The sequence below is a fragment of the Paramisgurnus dabryanus genome, chromosome 6 (genome assembly GCF_030506205.2).
Source record: "Paramisgurnus dabryanus chromosome 6, PD_genome_1.1, whole genome shotgun sequence".
Classification (NCBI taxonomy): domain Eukaryota; kingdom Metazoa; phylum Chordata; class Actinopteri; order Cypriniformes; family Cobitidae; genus Paramisgurnus; species Paramisgurnus dabryanus.
This window is the reverse complement of record NC_133342.1, coordinates 18,527,933-18,547,097: the sequence shown is the minus strand read 5'-3', so window position 1 is coordinate 18,547,097 and position 19,165 is coordinate 18,527,933. Positions and strand designations below refer to the sequence as shown.

The window sequence follows — 19,165 nt, the reverse complement described above, 5'->3', positions numbered from 1 at the left end:
TAGCATTATTCAAATCTGGGCTCAGTTCAAACCCCGATTAAACACACAGATGGACTTTAAGCTTGTTTAAAAATGAGTGTCATCCTTTGCGCACTTACCTCCGGCAAACTTTGTACTTTGCAGAATTTGACCCCATTTCTTAACCTGAAACAATGAAAAGAATCAAAGTTTACCCTGTTGTTTCTGTAACCGTCACCTAGGAATGAACATCAAAATCAACAAGTTCAACAACAGGGTCATACTCACTTTTTGCATTTTTCGCAGCTGTACATGTTGTCTCCTTTTAGCTCATCCCTGGCAAAAAAGGCTGCCAGACAGTCCTGCAGCGTGACAACAGGCCCCCAGAACCAGCTACAAAAATACAAATCAATAAATCAAAAGCGGCCTGCGCCATTCATTCAAAAGAAACATGCAAGTCCTCCGGTATCTATGGCTATTATCAAGATAATTGAGTCTACAATGTTGGCCAAGCTGAGTATGAAGCTAAAAAAATGTCCAAATACTATAATGTGAATCAAAACTGTGAAAGTAGCCTTTAATATAATGTAGGTGTACCACACTGAAAAAACTCAAGCACAATACCTCTTGATATATTCCATGACGAAGGAGATCCAGCCCTGAGGGGCGTAGGCTTCTCCACAAGACCCAGCTTTTACCAGAGCCGTCTGGTGGGAGGAAGAGTGAAGCTTGGCAAGATCCTCTTTCCCCGGGATGGGCAGAGAGATGTCCTGGAAGTTCTCCAAAGTCACTGAAACCTGAGACAGAAAGGACAGGTAACTGTACAGAGATGACTTAAGGGCGTTTAAGATGGAACGCAGCAGTCGCGAATGTCTAGTTCGTTTTCAATAGGAGACATGCGGAAAGCAGCAAAATGCGTTTCAGAGTAAAGCGAAGGTGGTCCGCACGTGGTTAAAATCCTGCCCCGTCAGTGGGCACTTCTCTTAATGGCAGGCGCCGCTGAAGATAAAAAAATATTTGCACAAAACGCTTTCACTACTCAAGAAAAGCAGTAGCCGTGTGGCGGATTCCCATACCGCGTGAAACGCCCATTATTTAAATTCTAAAAATTGGTCAAAGACAATACTGAAACCACAGAAAAAACAATTACACCTAAACAATAAAACACATTGTGTATAGACGGTTTCATCGGACCCACGTGATACACGTCTGGATCCGAACTTTACTTCCGGTTTCGTTTTTTTAATGGTCTGACTAGTTGCTAAACTGATCTCTTGAACAAATGCCTCGTCGAAAATAACAAATGTTTTGGTTTCCTAGGTTATCTATGTGTGGTTTTTTGTTGCTTGTTATATAAATAAACTACGATTAAAGTACTCTGTTGTTATTTATTCTTAGCGAAGTTTACCGGAAGTTACGTGCGCACCGCGACAGCCGCTTGTTTATGTTGTTACTGGTGAAACCGTCTATAGGGAATAAATCCTCAAGATTTTGAACAAAACATTATTGTAATTACTGTGGGTTCACACAAGCCATGTTTGAGGCGTCAAATTCGCGTCTACCGTGTCTAATTTGCCACGCAAACAGTTTGAGTTGAATTGCTTCATTCGCGCGTGAAAGCAGCGTGTAAAATTCTAGTCACAGAGACGCGGAAATTCGCGTCATGGTAGGGGCTTCTGCAACTCCGCTCGCTTCCTGTAATTCCGTCACTACTACAGCAAGCTCCTGATTGGTTAACACGGTGCGTTTTTTCCGCCAAAGTTCAAATTTTTTACCTCACCCATTTCCTGGAGCAACGCTCAATTCGTGCCATTTCGCACAAACTAGACGTGATAAAACGCCTCATTCGTGCCGCAAAATCTCCAGACACGTGTCAACACATCTCCACATTGACTTAACATTGAATTTACTCGTGCTTGACGCCTCTACCGCAGCTGATGTGAATGCAGCATTAGAGCTAATGTTGATGATTTCAGATATAACAGTATACCTCTAAACATTCTGACTTTATGTTATGTTTTATATGCTATATCACTAGTATTCAGTCCCTGATCAGTTTTAAAAAGTTAAACAACACTGGCTTTTCACCTCTGACTAAAAAATCCAACACTACCGGTTTGTCCTTATCATACTCAGTGGAGCAATGGTGATCGGGTGCATGTTTAGGTGAACAACATATAGGTCACTTACCCTGTCACAGGTCAGGCACTGAACAGAGCTGACAATGGTGCCATCGAACACATCAGAGATGATACTGCGATATTTCCTCTGCCGCTTACTCTTTGGCGGAGTAAACGAGGGCACTGTGGACGACACACAACAGCTTCATATAGAACCAGGGTCATTTCTGTATTAGTCTATGTACTGAAAACTATCCATCTTTGTTGAGAGATTCAGACTAAGACTGTCATACCTTTTTTGTGAGCAGAGCTCAGGTTAGGCCACATGGAGGATTTCGGCGGACTGCTAGACAGTCTGGATGAGAAGCCTTCATTCGCACTGGGATTCTGGGATCGGCCGCTACTGCTGACATGGATGTCAGGGTTTGAGTCTAAATGAAGAGAAAGCACAGAAGTCAGTATTTCTGTTTAACAGCACACTGAGCTGCATTGCTTTCTAATGCCTACATAAGCAGCATCCTAACCAACCTTTAACATCATGTGACTGAACTGCTCGACATTTGCAGCAACTTTTCTTGAAGTGCACATAAAATTGGTTATGGCAAGGTTTTCTTAAAGCTAACTGGTTAGAGATGTCTTTGCGTTCACCTGTTGTTCGGCACTGAGCTTTAATGGCTCCTTGGCTGCTGATGATTGGCTTTATCTCGCTGGCCGTGTCCACATCCTTATCCAGGTCGCCATGGGAACCAGCACGATAAAGGTTGTTGATGAGATTCTTCTCTTTCTGCCAATCTTTGTTGTTCTGGTTCTGCTCCGAGATCAGCATCTCCGCCTCATTGATGTCCTCTGGGACTCTGGTGCTTTCATTATCAGCCCGATCGCTGCTGCCGCACGACTCGCAAGACTGGAAGTCGTCTGATTGGCTGTGGCTGTCCTCGTCGGGACTGTCGTCCATGTCCACAGTCTGGTTGGAGTCCTCGGGTTCAGGAAGGATCTCCTTCAGCTCCTCGTGGAGTTGGTCCATCAGACACCGCAGAAACTCCTGAGAGTCCTGGTGACATAGATGTTCACAAATGGGCCACAAGTTTAACAAAATTTGTTTGTATTAAAAGAACAAAAGATAGTTAGGAAAATACACAAGGCAAATTGTTCTGCTTAATAATCGAACAAACCGAACAGACAAAAAACCTTTTGTTTAATCCATTCATTCCTTCTTAACATTTTACAGACACACAACACCACATTGTAGCATTACACACTTTTCACAAAACACATAAGCATTATCCAAAGGAATGCCAAAAGTATGGAGTCTGACACAGCATAGTACAGATTAAGCCGGCAACCCACAGGGACCCCAAACATCACAGGAACAGCTGAAGCTTACAAGAACATTACTCATTATTGGCTCATCCACACTGCGACACGGTCAGCTGGCTTTATAACATCCTGCTACAAAAAATCCTGGTAGTCAAACAAGTTCCCGGCAATAGGACGCGGCACATTAGGTCACAAAGCAATGTATTATGTACAGTAATATGTAACTGTAGTACAGTAATGAAGATTTCCTGGGTGTATTTAAATTATGGTATAAACAATGTCCATTTCACTTCATACATTATAGTGGAAACAACATTAATACAAGGCACTCATTGACTTTGTCTGAATGTCCCATCAATGGGAGCAACCATCTATGTGGGCTTCATTAAAGCAAGACCAAACAATTAGATTAATGCTTCCCACTGTTTCTTAACAGCCATAATAGCCCATTCATAACACAAGTCTTTACTTATAGCCAATGTGAAGTCTGCAAACAGACTTCCTCTCCAGCCAGGCATGACAATGAATGCAATGAGCAGCTGAGGTGGGCAAACATTAAGAGATGCTTTAAATCACTTAGCACTTGGTCTACAGCTCCAAGATTACTAATGAGACAATAAGATTTCCCGTAATGAAGAATAAAAGTGGGTCTTTTAAATCTCCAGTACTACAAAGCCTTAAACCTTTGAAAGAAATGGCCATCTTTAGCAAGATGATTCACGTTTGACTTACTCATGCAAACATAATGAGCATTAAATCAAAGGAAAAAAATAACCATGAGATGGGAAGAGAAAAAAGAAAGACCTTAAATGGTTAGAATGGGCAGAAAGCTGGCCTTAAGTACAAAATCAAATGAATGGAAGGGATTATATAGCTTTCTAAGCAATGATGTGTGATTGCAGGGGTACTCTGTTTAGTTGCTAGGTGGTTACTTACTATCCTAAGTTAAAAGAGTCTCACACGACATTATGGCCCATAATATGGTTTGGATTATCTCAATGCAATTTTATGGGATATTTTTTTCTCTTTTTTGCTAGCCAGATAATAATTGTAACTCGTAGTTGCTTCAAGTAAACTGACTTTTAAGGTACAGAAGCGACAAACATGTCGTCGTCTAAGACAAAATATGGACGAAGCGCGGTCTGTAGAACAGTTTTTACGTTGACGGCAACTTTTATGTAAGGAGACCCGTGGTGTATGTAGATAAAAACGGCTCATTGTAAGGTAATAAAAATAATCCAGCATGTAAGGTCTTTATACCACTGATAATATAGTTATAAATATTATATTGCATTTCTTTCAAGGGATCCCTATAAAAGTTACACATTGTACCTTTAAAGGGATAGTTCGGCCAAAAATGATATTAAACCCATGATTTACTCACCCCCAAGCTGTCCGAGTTGCATATGTCCATCGTTTTTCAGACAAACACATTTTCGGATATTTTAGAAAATGTTTTAGATCTTTCAGTTGATTAAATGTAATGTTACGGGGTCCACGACCTTCAAGTCCAAAAAAAGTGCGTCCATCCTCCACAAATTAAATCCAAATGGTTTCAGGATGAGAAACAAAGGTCTTCTGAGGGTAATCTGTGCGGTGTTGTTGTAGAAATATCCATATTTAAAACTTTATTAACGTAAATAAATACCTTCCGGTAGCTCCGCCATCTTAGTCGCGTCCGCGACTTGAAGGTCGTGGACTATGGGTGGACCCCGTAACATTACATTTAATCAACTGAAAGATCCAAAACATTTTCTAAAATATCCGAAAATGTGTTTGTCTTAAAAAAATCTAGCTTTCAAAGTACATATAAATCATAGTATTGATGTTCGAAAATAAGAATCAAAAATATAATGTAGAAAGCATACCTGTTGGGAATAACCACGAAACATTGGGTTTACAGCCTTGATGCCCTGAAAGAGATTTGTCGGGACAACATAGGAGTTCCTGCAAACATATAAAGGAAAAGAAATGAGGTGATATAATGAAATTTCAGTACAAAAAGCAGAGTGAAAAAAGAAGCAATAAAGAAACAAGAGGGAAATAGGAAATGAGAGAGGGGGAATGGACCTGTTTTTGTGCCACAGGTCTGTGATGAGTTTTTGATAGCTCTTGCATAGCGCTGGCTTCTTGTCTGTCTTTACCAGACCACCACAGTCCAGGAAAAACTGAGTCAAGGGAGGACTAGAAAACAAAAAAGAGACAGAGCAAAAGTAAATAACAGCTTTAGAGAAAGAGTTATAAAATAAAATGTATAAATGAGCCCCCAGGTGTGGTTCACAAAAGCTTTACCAGTTCCTTACCAGTTGGAAAGTGCCTGAAGCGCTGCATTCATGTAGCACGTATTACCAATGTTCTTCAGTCCAGTCAGACCTACAAGTAAAAACGGAGGCTGAAACACAACCTGACAGCATCTGACCAACCAATGTTTTCAATCTATAGAGAATGGGGAGAATTCAAAGCATAGGAGATAAATGACCTCTGGTCTTTAGTTCATCCTCCTCTTCAGTCTCCATGTCCAGGTCATCACAGGCTCCAGCTGAAGAAACTCTCAAAGAGGTGGGGCTGCTTGGAGCTTTGGGTTCCTGATAAACCAAAGCAAGAGTCTGAACTGTACATTCAACAAATGAGAGTTTAATGCACTTATTTGCTTCTAAACAGCGTGCTCAAAACATGTGGCCCCAAGACCAAGTAAGAAAACAGACAGTATTTAAAGTATTACAGTTCCTGCAAATGAACTTTTATACACTAATTGCAACAAAATAGCAACAAAACAGCATTCAATCTATTTATATATAACTTCAATTTTACCTGTGTTGTTTTGGGAATTTGAAAAATATACCATTCAAATTTTAAGAAATTAAGTGGAAAACTCCCACTGACATACACACAATGCATTTAACATTCAAAATACACTACCTCACCATCATTAATATTCAATAATGTAATGTTTGATGTCACACACAGTTAACCTGAAAAAAAGACCTGCGCTGAGCATCCTGATAATGACAAAGCAGCTCTAATGCACAATTTTTATTTATTGTTTCTTGCTGTCTAGAAAGCACTGGCATTTCCTTCAGGAAATCATACCTAGTTCTCAATGCAAAATGTGTAAAATAACTAGAACGACAATCTGATTCTGGCTTACAGTAGCAACACTAAGCAAGATGTGAAGATGCTTTCATTGTGATCAGCTGAGCATCTCTGACCTGGCTGGGGCTCTGTACAGGAGAAATGGACTTGGCAGTGCTGGGTAGCTGTGCGTGGGGACCCAGTTTCCTATCCAGAAAAACCTCTTTGGTGCAGGTGTAGCACCACACTCTCAAAGTGGTCAGATTCACCGTCAGGTTGTGTCTTGTCTCCTGCAACAACAACAACAAGGCACAGTTTGGACAGTGATATGCAAGTTCAGTTCTACTTTCTATTAACTACAAAAACTATGAAAAGATAAGTTTTTGAATAAAAATCATGTTTTCTCATAAAAGCATTAAAGAACATTCTGTGAAAATATAATTCAGTAAATATTAAATATATTTAATAGGGCCGGGACTTTAACGCGTTAATTAAGATTAATTAATTACACAAAAAATAACGCGTTAAACATTTTAACGCATTTTAATCGCACTTATTAATAGAGTCATTCGTAAATGCTGCAGACCCTGTTTTAGTTCGAGAACTCCGGGGTTGTGATGCAGTGTAAATTAAAGTAGACGGAACCTAAACGAACAGCTGATTTTAACGTGACAACGCATCAATTTCAAAGTAAAAATGATTTATTCTGGTAAATGGAGGTTTGCAACGGAGGTTTTGCCCAATAAACATCTACCAACAAACTACAGATTATTTTAACATGTATCCTAATGTCTGTTATATGTTAATGTTTGAGTATTGTTGGGTTTAAATATTGTTGTAATGTTGTTTTGTTTCAATTTAATTAGTTTATTACGAGTTTAATTTAAGTTTTGTTTGCTACTTTAAAACGAATTTCGTTTCAAATAATTTGTCTCGTAATTATAAACAATGTTTTGTTGTTAGGTTTTGTGAATATAAATTAAAAAGAACATTAAAAGCAACACCGTGCATCTCATTGATGCATATGCTACCGAATGCCAGTGAGTAGCCTATATCACTTACTTTTCAAAAAATCAGCCTGGCAGTGCCCAGAAGTTAAATTTACACGCGCAAGAGCATAATGTAGCAGCACGTTTGATTTGCGGTGTGCTTAAGACTTTTAAAAATCAACTTCATATTAATTTTAATAGGCTACTTTGACGGAGGACACGCACAGAGAACAGCGACAGCAGGTAAAGGAAAAAAGTTAAACGAATAGAGTCAGTTTGTAAGAACATTTTTAAATTGACTATAAGATCATCAATATGAACTCTGAACAATGAACTATTATAAACATAACAGCAAGAAAAGCTGAAGAGTAACTCGCAACATTAAAGCAATAAGCATTTATGTAGGCTAAAGCTATATATCACCTCTTATTTTTTTTATTTAGTTAAGTTTCAATGGTAACACTAAAGGCGCGTACATTATGCAGCGCTTTTCACATCCGAATCCCACTTAAGAAACTTATAAACGATGTGCAACCAACTTAAAAAATATATTATGCACATTTTTATATATTTTAATTTTAATATAGGCTATATAGTATATTATGTTTTGTTGTTTTTATACGCGAGGTGGGGCATCCGCGCACATAGGTACCGGAACACAGACAGTCAAAACCTGAGAAGTCCCGAACCCTGCAATTATTAAACAAATGACTACTTTAAGAAATGCGGGCCAGGAAGCGGGTCGGGTATAATATATATTTTTTTTTTCTTTTCGGTCCGAGTTGCGGGCGGGTTGTTTATACATTGACCCGCGCATCACTGGTAAGCGTCGATAAGAGCATGGTTGTGTGTAAGATATGCAACAAGGAATTCACATATCACCGCAGCACATCGAGCCTCAAGTATCATCTCAATGCAAAACATACAGCAGCTAGCGTGGACATTAGCCCCACTCCGGGTACAACGACTTGGTTGAACAAAAATAAACAATATTTTGTTAAGCTTATGTATTCAGTCATTATTCATAAAAATCCATGTAAAAATACTTCTTAATGTTCTCAGGTCAAATATTTATATGAGATTAAAATGCGATTAATTTAGATTAATTAATTACAAAGCCTCTAATTAATTAGATTAATTTTTTTAATCGAGTCCCGGCCCTAATATTTAAATCAAACATTGATTCTCCTAATCTCATAATTCGATTTTTGAGACTTTAGCCTGGATTTTACAGACAGGGTCAAATATGTAAATACACAATAGTTATTTTTTTTAATGACCAGCCTTAACACGAATTGGTGGATAAAGACAAATATCTATAAAAGGCTTTATTTTTTTTAACAATCACCAACTCGCCAACAGTATGAATGTTTAGGAAAAAATCCCAATGTTTTTATATATATATCAGTGCATTTATCAACATAAAAAAGAAAAGTATATACCTTAATTGCATTGCATAGGTGCGAGTAGGAAGATATTTTAATGAATGTTTGTAACCAAACCATTCTTGAGCCCCATTCACTTCCATAGTAGGAAAATAGAATACTATGGAAGTGAATGGGACTCATGACCTGTTTGATTACGAACCCTCAAAATATCTTCCTTCCTGTTCATCAAGACAAAGAAATGTATACAGGTTTGTAACAACATGCGAGTGAGTAAATTATGGCAGAATTTTCATTTTTGGGTGAACTATTCCTTTAACATGAAATTAATCAATAAAGTGGATAAGGAGTTTTTGCATTATTTATGTGTCTAGATTGGCTTTTTGTTAGCAGTGCCGCAATTTCTGCCATACAAGAGCAGTTAAAACATTTATGAGAGTTGATCCAAAATACAAACCCTGCCAGAAAATGGCACTCTGACCGCTTGGTATGTAAAATGGAATATAAATAATCTTTTTTTAGCTTACAGCCAGGAAAGGGTAACAACAGAAAACTCCTTTGATTAGCATATGACATATTTCTGATGTGATACGATGGCGACTACAAGCGTCAAACCACAGGTAATCTGTTCAAAGATCTGTTCCCTTCAAATGTTTGAGCTCTTATTTGACACTTTCATAATATACTGCATGTTTAACAAAGGCCTGTTGGGCCTGCAGATCACTGAAAACAGAGATAGAGAGAATATATGCGCATATTCATGCTTCTCTTTCATGTTCCACTGAAGTTTTTTATGTTCTCTGAGCCCTCAATCTCTCTCCATCAAACACACATTAAAAAGCAGGGTTCCCACACCTTAGTTAACTTCAAATTCAAGGACCTTTCAAGGACTTTCCATGTCCAATACCCTTAAAATCAAGGACTAAATGTGGGGACAGATTTTAAGTGAGAGCAAGGTTACATTGTGTTACCTTTAAAGATACATTGTTACAGTTCCCTTTAGAGGGAACTCGCACTGCATCACTGCGGTGACACTTTGGGGACGCCTCCAAGGGTAAGTGCATCTGAATGTCTATATCAAATTCAATGGTGAGGCTTAACAACAAAGACAGGGTGATGTGGGAGCCAGGAAGTATATCTCTATCTGAAATATTGCCAAAGATGGCGTTACAGGGATGCAGGAAGTATGGTAAGGGAGAAGCAGCGCCTCGTTCCTTTCTCAGGGAACAACAGTTACATACGTAACCAGAGACGTTTTCATTTGTCCAACACAACGATGTAAAAAAGCATTTTGGTATGAATCAACATTCGCATACAGAAGATATAAGCATTTACAGCAAACAGTTTAGCACGTGTAAAAAGTCTGGAATTTTTTGATATTATCCTACACTACACAGGGAATAATATGGATTTTTATCAATAAACTTCTTGCATAAAATAGTTTCAAGCATTTTCAATGACCTGTATCTATGAATGTATAATTTCAAAAACTTCCCAGGGCCTTGCATTTTCCCCCCCAGATTCACAAACTTTCAAGGATTTCAAAGACCCGTGGGAACAATTTTGAACCCAATTTACACCTGTATTAAGTGTCACCCACTTTTAATCCAATCGTACAATATGCATCTAAATACCAGGCCAGAGATGTCGCTACTTTTTTCTCTATTCGTGCAGACATCATTTAAATAAGTACCAGGGTGTCTACAGATACCAAAACTTTGACATTCTGTAATTGGTCATTGAAAGACTCATGTTGATCAACCACTTATCTGAATATAACCTTCAATATCTAAACAGACTATCCACAAGCACTCTGCTAGAGGAACATGGTCAAGAAACGTCACCTTTATAGACAAAATAGTTGTCCTTTACAATCAGAGAGGTTGCATTTTGTTTAAGCAGGAAATGTTATAATGCTAAAAGAAATGCTGATGGTTCTGTATTTCCTCTCTTGTTTTCACTTACACAGGGTGTTTTGGAGAGATGCATTTAGGATTTTTTTGGTAATGGGTAATCAGAGTGGGGTTAGGTGGGATGGGAGATCCCCGCTGGAACCGTAATTATTAATGGATGAGACTAACCACAGGCCAGGGCTAAAATTCAAAGGCACTTTAGTATTCCTTACAATCAGCCGAGCATCCAACCACATTTAGAAAAACAGGCACAATTCATCACAAAGTAATACTGGGATCAACTCCACCCACTCAAATCAACATATTCATAAAAACAAAATGACCATTTCAGTGGATGAAGCCTTCCAAATTATTGGCAAAATATTAATAATTGCAAAAACATGTAGACAACAGGACCAGTTAAATGACATGATTTTCAAAACCAAAGAGTGGAAATAAATAAGATGACTAACCTGTGAGTGGACGGTGCTGTGGTCTGCATGTGACTCCCCACAGCCAACATAAGAACAGCCATTCTGAATGAGACAGGCAAGTTGAGATAAATACAATTGTATTGAACAAGTAGATTTCAGTAGTCGTCAGTAGTCAATTCCAGCACCGGTGAATGTTCATGGCTTTTCATTTTGATACCAATTCTACAAACCAATTCTGATACCAGCAAGAAAAGAATATGGAAGTTCATAATAATAATTTCAAATGGATTATTGGATCAGCAATATAAAAATAAAAAATGAACTATTATAATCATGACAGCGTGAAACGGCTATATAAAAGAACTTGCTATATAAAAGCAATAAGCCATTAAGTGAAGCTGTGCTGTGTTTGACAGAAGTTTGCATTTGCTGACTTGTATTACAATGTCATATTTTTGCTTCTTGTATGCTGCATGGTTTACTGTTTGATATGTTTTTGTCGAACCACGTTACAAAGACTGTAAACTATGTATTACTGAAATGTGGAGTTATTCCATTAAACAGTTTTTCCACATTTCTGTGTTCAGGATTATTTGGACGGGGCTAAAACGATGGATCAATGATGCACTGAGTATGACCCCGCCCCTAACACAATCAAGAGCATCCATTCAGGTTGTCGCGAGTGGGCGTGGTTTAAGCGCTGAAAACAAACACGCCATAAATATAACACGGATATATATTATAGGGTTCTTTTTGCTTGTTCATAATTAGTGGTACTTGTGGTCTAAATAGTTCATACGTTATTCCAAACATTTAGAGGAAATTTAAATACAAAAGTTAGTTAAAACGTCCAAACGCATATTTCACAAACAAATACCTGCGTATGCATGCTTAGTGAATGAGACCCAATGTCTTAGCAATGTCTGTGGTAACCGTGACATAAGCAAAATAATTGACTACAGTTCTATATTAGTCCTATGAAATATTAGAAAAAAAATGCCCACTTCGCATTGTGCCGCATTACCACATTGGGTGTGCATTATTTATTTATTTATTATAATTCAACAGCCAGTCATCAATTATTTCTTACATAAAAAAATTATGCAGCCTTTAATTTCAAACCATTAAAACATTGAAGAAAACATTTTTTATTTATGTAATATTCAATGAAACATTCAGAAACAAATAAATCAGATAAAAGCAGTTCATGCCACTTCACGGTTGTCTATTTTTCAACAACACTTACAGATCTGATATTTAGAGATTAATCAGATTTTAAACCCATTTTAACCCCAGTGTGTTTATAATACTTGTCCAGCAGATTTTATACTAAACTGGGTGTTTGACTGCTCGGAAACACAAACGCAAACATGAATGCTCTATACTGAGCAATGCTGTCGGAAAGACAGCATGCAAGTAGATAACCGAGATCATAGTTAACTTTTTAGTTTATTGTCAACGTGGTATTGCATGATTTTTATTGTGGTACTTTCGATATCTTTGATAGATTAGATTAATTGATTTTTATTGATCTCTGGAAAGTACAAATGCAAAACAGCAGTAACATCAAAAGCAAATTTAGTAGCAGAAAAATTACATGAGCTGATGTAGTAATGTTTAAGATCTTACCTCTAGACAGGCCCAAAGGTTTGGTCCCCCTACTTTACAGTCCTGACACTGGCCCTGAAAGCACACATATTTACATTCATTTCGGCCTTGCTCATATTCACGTTATATTAACAAAAAACACTATTGATCAACATTACAAATGCAGTACAGAAACACATGAAAGTATTTATTAAATAATAATAATGATGGTGCAATCTTCATTATTATTCATCATTGTGAAGAAATGCTTCTTTACAGTCTGTCAAATGATGTATATTTACTGACACAAGCTTATCAACATCTATCATTGTTTTGAACCAAGAGTTTGTTTGAAACTGATAACAATGCATCATTTGCAAAGTCCAAAGAGGTCAACTGCTTTACAATTCTAAGCACAACTGATTTTATCAGAAACAAACACTGATATGCAGAATGTGTGACTGGAGACTCACATGAGACTTCTGGATGAGCTCCTCTTTAGTAATCTCCCCCACACACTCCAAGTGTGGGCAGTCATTGCTCGACGCTGCCGGCATCACTCTAAAAATAAAAAGAGGGAAAGAAAAAAGCATTAGTGTACACCCTTTTCAATAACATTTAGATTACTTCTTGTACAAATTTAACAAAAGAACAAAAACAAAACTGAAACAACTGTTGGAAAAACCTTCAACACCCCCCCCCCCCCAAAAAAAAACGGAGTACAATATCTCTAGCCTTAAGGATGCTAAATATTTTAACATGTTTTTTCCATAAAAGTGCTACTCTTAAATAATGCAACATTGTGAAGCATTACTCACAAACATACACTAAAGCTGGTGAAGATGTGTGACTAAAGCATCCTTTACATCTATATACTTTATCCTTTTCTACTGTAAACATAACAGGAGGTTCAAGAGCTCACATACATTTAAAGCCATAAGTGTCAACCTGTATTTGTTCCAAATGCTAACCATTTAAATGCATCAACTAAAGGTGACATAGAATGACTAACCGGGGTATTTATCCTTGTTCTGTGATGTGACATGTAGACAACAAAATTTTAGTTGGGTCTGTAAAGCTTCCTAAAAATGTGGTTTTGCACCTATTTGGCATCCCTTCGGGCTTAACTGGCAACCTCATTATGAAATGCAAGCACTTGACGCTGATTGGCTGGCTTTGCTGCCACTCAAAAGAATGTAAATTAGAAGAAAATAAATTTTTTCTTTCATATTTATTTCCGCAAACATTTAACTAGAGCCCAACCTATATGCATTTTTTGGGGCCGATGCCGATACAGATATTAGGGAGTAAAAAAAGACCGATAACGATATATCGGCCGATATTCTTTGTGTATATTATAGTACAGTACACATATACTTCAGCAGGCTACTGTACATATAATATACTATATACATTAACAGAAAATACTATATATAAATACTTTTTTGCAATGATCACTCACAAATGTGGTGATCAAACACTTAAAATGACGTGACAAAGATATGTAATATAGGCAGGTGTGTTTTACAAGTTAACAATAAACTTTATTATCCAAAATGATTCTGATATAAGTGCACAAAACAGTAAACTTGACTAATTACAAATAACTTTAAAACACAAACAAAACAAAATACATATAACTTAAATGATTGTCAGTTTTCACGAGAATAATGTTATATTGGGCTTATTTTGAAAATGGAAACTTATAAAGTCATTGTTTATTAGCTTTACAGTAAGTTATGTACTTCACAAATTAATTATGGCGCTTTTCCATTGCATAGTACCCCACGGTTTAGTTTAGTTTGGGTCGGGTCAGTTTACTTTTGGGAGCTTTTCCATTGGGTGCAGGTCGTAGTACCCGATACTTTTTTTCGTACCACCTCGGTTGGGGTTCCAAGCGACCTGAGCTGATACCAAACGTGACGCGAAAACACTGTAGATCACTGATTGGTCTGAGAGAATCGTCACGTCATCGCTATAATGTAAATATTAGCTTTAGCTTACTGCTAGCTTGTTCTGCTATAAGTTTCCAAACACCCTTTTAGCGATGAAAAACATCCGCAGGTTGAGAATCCGGGACACCATAGCAGTTTTTTCCAGACTTGCAGTTTGTGGCGGCACATTCGCGACCTGCACGTCCGCATTATATATGCTTATATGCAACTTGAATGAGGCTCAGCGGAGCACCGTCGATTGACGCCACGGGTCGGGTGTTTGAACAGAAACTGTCATGTGAGACAGAGGTAGTTATAAACGCGATGTGCAAACATCTATTTGTGGTGGCCAATTTTAATTTTGTGGTAGACTGAGAAATAAATGAATGTATGGGAATGTACAACAACGCTCTCACGTGTATGATGTCACAGCAGTAGGCAGCGTAAATATAACGACACGCCTATAATCCCTCCCACTCCGAAGTGATACTAAACTCGATGGAAAAGCTAACCACACCAAAGTGAGGTGAGCTGACCCGACCCAAACTAAACTAAACCGTGGGGTACTATGCAATGGAAAAGCGCCATTAGAAACCGTTAAGACGATAATGCTTGACTTGCTGACAACATAATGATGTAGGCTAATGTTTAATGTACTGCACAACGTTTTTATAACACGAACCCACAGTGTTCTGCCGGGACTTTTATAAAACTTTTATAAAACTAAAGCGTCTGCTCTCCGCTTCTTTAATTTAGCGAGGGTGTAAAGTTGCGCGAGCTTATTTAATCAATTGCTTTGAAATGAGCATGTTCAGTAACAGCACAAGCAGCTGTACTCCCACAGACTGCGTGTCAGTTAAAGCGCGTCCTTTCTCCGCCTCGCGTCATTTCTTCCGCTTGCGTTTTAAACAACTCGCAAGTGGACAAAAGAGACGGAATAAAAACACCAAATGTAAACCAGAATGTGTCTTTCTCGCCCACTTATAATCCAATCGACCAAAGCGCGTCTTAATACCAGGTGTAAAATGTTGTGAAGAAACCGCGTGGCTGCCTCCACCTGAACTGAGAGACTGACTGAAGTGAAGGGGGTGGGGGCCTGGCTGGTGTCACTACAGTGAGTGACCTGGGTCACCATTAGCAACCAGTAGGGCGCACTCTGCTGGACAAACAAGTACTTACATCTTTCAAAAGCATTTAATGTCTTCTGTAAGGAACGTTCATATCGGCTTCATATCTGCGGCTTATACGCCGATACAGATATATCTGCGACAGGCTCATATCGGCCGATAAAATCGGCAAAACGATAAATCGGTCGGGCTCTACATTGAACGTAAGATTAACTTTAATCTAATTACTAGTCTTCCCCACTAGATGTCACCCTCTTTTTTTGCCTTGCACGATGTTACCAAGGAGCGAGAGGTGAGCCTGTCATTCATTCATTCAGTGCTTAAAATAAAGCACCTGAAACCGCCATCGACGTTGATGCCACATTCACATAAAAAAGTAAGAGGTATGGAAGCATTTTAGATTTCGCAAGCAAGACAACGACGATAGTGTTGTGGCTTTTAATTTCTTTTTATTAATTACCCACTTGTAAACTGCTGTTCACTGTTCTTTAAATTGAATTGAGAATCGAATCGATAGCTTGTGAATCGAATCGATCTGAAAACATCTAAATCGATACCCAGCCCTACTCAGGGCTCGCAAAATTTCAAATCCCTGGTAGCCCTTCGGGGAGGCACTCTTCAGTTTTTGATAACCCAAAATGAATGTAGGGCGTCACATGGCCGGTGGAAGACGAGAAGTTGTGGTTTAAAATTTTTCTTGCCAAAAATGACAATCGTTTCACTAGATAAGACCCTTACACCTTGTTTGGAATCGTTTAGAGCCATTTAAAGTTGCGTTTAAACTGCAAATTTTAAACTGCATTGAAACTGTAAACTTGGTCCAATAAAGTCTATTAAGATTAGAAAAATCCAGGAGTTTTCGTCTAATAAAAACTTAATTTCTTCTCGACTGAACAAAGAAAGTCATAAACATCTTTGATGACATGTGGGTGAGTAAATGTGTTATGAACGTGGAGAAATCCTTTAAGCGTTACCCCTTTCGGTCATTGTTCTTCCCTACTATGCAAACCTAACCATCTCCAATACTTGGAGGAAATAGACCACATGGGAAGTCTTTATTCACTTTAAATCAGTCTTTTCAGTCTTTCACCTAATATCACATTAGCCAGCCAAGCCTTAAGATTATATTCTTAAAGGGACACTCCACTTTTTTTGAAAAATGCTCATTTTCAAGTTCCCCTAGAGTTAAACGTTTAATTTTTACCTTTTTGGAAACCATTCAGCTGATCTCCGTGTCTGGTGGTACTACTTTTAGCAAAGCTTAGCATAATCCATTGAATCTGATTAGACCATTAGCATCACGCTAAAAATATAACCAAAGAGTTTCAATATTTTTCCAATTTAAAACTTGACACTTCTGTAGTTACATTGTGTACTACGACTGACAGAAAATTACAAGTAGCGATTTTCTAGACAGATATGGCTAGGAACTATACTCTCATTCTGGCGTAATAATCAAGGATTTGTCCTTTGAATGTAATGCTCTATTTTTGCCCTATGTAGAAGGGTCATAAACAGATTTATTGGACAGCTGCAAAATGCTCCCTCTGATAAATTACCAAAATAAACACAAAACATACAGACAAACAAATGAGACTTAAGATAGACATACAACCTAAGTCTAGCGAGGCTACACAAATAATGCAATACTTTAGGCCCATTTACCTGCCATAAAAGTTAATAAAAACAAACAGTAGCAGTCTGCTATTTTACCATTTTTTCCCTAGTTTTGCAGTACTTATAGTTTTACCAAACAAACCACAAAATATGTAGGCCTATATATTCACACCCTAAACAAAAGAAGCTCTGTTATCGAGCATTATTCAAGACAACCGCAAAAACATGGTCTGAAGAAACCAAAAGTACATTCTTGCCATGTTTCTTGTACTTTAAGCTGATTTAAATCTACACCATGGCACTGAATAACTAAAATATATAACATTTACTGCAAAGTACACATTGAATTTTGCAAAGTCTGCAAACTCTCATTGGAATTTTATTTTATCTGATGCGGAAGTAATACCTGTTATAAAATCCTGTAATTGAAGTATGCTGGCTACAGTTCTATCAGCGATTAATATTTTGTTTATCTTTTTGCTTTAGATTACAGCTGTAATTCTTCTGGCCTTTGACTTTGAGCTCACATCTGAGCTTCGGTTAATCCAAACTACACTAACATGCATGCATGCAAGTTTTATTTCATAATGTTGATTCATGAAGATTTTTTTTATAAATGTTTAAATTTTTTTTAATAAAGGACTAAGAAATCACTATCAGCCACTATGTACAGTAAGGGTCAGTCATGTACAGCTGTGTGTAAGTGACGTCACTCGTATAACGCGTCAGCTTGAGCCAGAATCTTCGCTAGGCTAGTTAGCAACTAGCTGGTGCCTGTCACGCACATATTTGGGAACAGTTTTTCAAGCGGTTCTAAATCTTATGATAATTTTTACCACGAGAACAAATCGAATGCCACAGACTGTCGGTGAATTGGGTGTTTGTAGAGAAAAAGCAGCGGATTGTTAGCCTGTTAAATCCAGCGGGCTAAAGCTACAGTCATTGCGCTGCTCATCATCTGACAGCTCACATTACAACGCCACAATTATAAAAGCACATAGTCAATCCAAATATTATTAATGATATCCATAAAAAGCATCCAACATGCCAGTTATTATGCTGTAAAACGAGCATAGCCGCTGATGTAATGTTAGCTTACCTCTAGGGAAATGTACGACGGTGTAAAATATCAATCGATTATCGCTTCTGATGGTATGAAGATGTCTTTTATCCAGTCTGCTACATATTCGTAGTATTCTTCTGTTTACAGACAGCTGTATTTCAGACGGCTGGCATCGGACATTGCAACTTTAGATTGGAGCTACATGATGACACATTCAAACAGAAGCTTCCGGTTGTGCAGTGCTGAAACTAGATGGGTGGGTTGGGGAGAAGACAGCGGCAATGCCTCCTAGTGTGGAATCAGGGAACGGCTCACAGATGCGCATTCATCCCGCTGAATATAGAGATGGATCTATCCCAGCCCAGACGCCCCTATGTGGACACTGAATGAATTACAATATACACCTGCTAATATTTTCCACTCATGGGGTAAGGTCTATTGGTTTATCAGTCCATTATTAAGCTTACACAAATATACGTCAAAGCATAAAGTGCCCTTCACTGTTTCTGTTTTACAAAATTTACAAAAAAAATGTGCAAAGCAAAAAAGGATATAAGAAAAATCCTATGTAAAAGAAATAAAAATATTATATCGAATATGCATACATTTGAGTTAGTTTACAACAGGAGTTTTGATACAATGGCACCCTTTATTTTCACTGTACGCAAAG

At 37.9% G+C, this 19,165-nt stretch overlaps 1 protein-coding gene across 1 annotated transcript in view; it reads right to left on the bottom strand.

The window, feature by feature from the left end:
- usp33 (ubiquitin specific peptidase 33) overlaps window positions 1-18,795 on the bottom strand; it is a 28,457-nt gene extending 9,662 nt beyond the window's left edge. Inside the window, exons 1-15 of the mRNA XM_065269612.2 lie at window positions 18,532-18,795; window positions 13,228-13,315; window positions 12,797-12,850; window positions 11,207-11,269; window positions 6,605-6,757; window positions 5,875-5,980; window positions 5,699-5,768; window positions 5,466-5,579; window positions 5,264-5,342; window positions 2,727-3,129; window positions 2,372-2,509; window positions 2,149-2,261; window positions 583-755; window positions 247-351; window positions 99-144 (exon numbers count right to left, since the gene is read on the bottom strand). Coding sequence (XP_065125684.1) covers window positions 99-144; window positions 247-351; window positions 583-755; window positions 2,149-2,261; window positions 2,372-2,509; window positions 2,727-3,129; window positions 5,264-5,342; window positions 5,466-5,579; window positions 5,699-5,768; window positions 5,875-5,980; window positions 6,605-6,757; window positions 11,207-11,269; window positions 12,797-12,850; window positions 13,228-13,311 — 1,701 coding nt within the window. The 5' untranslated portion in view covers window positions 13,312-13,315; window positions 18,532-18,795. The remainder of the gene's footprint in view (window positions 1-98; window positions 145-246; window positions 352-582; window positions 756-2,148; window positions 2,262-2,371; window positions 2,510-2,726; window positions 3,130-5,263; window positions 5,343-5,465; window positions 5,580-5,698; window positions 5,769-5,874; window positions 5,981-6,604; window positions 6,758-11,206; window positions 11,270-12,796; window positions 12,851-13,227; window positions 13,316-18,531) is intronic.
- Between the last annotated feature and the right edge of the window lie 370 nt (window positions 18,796-19,165).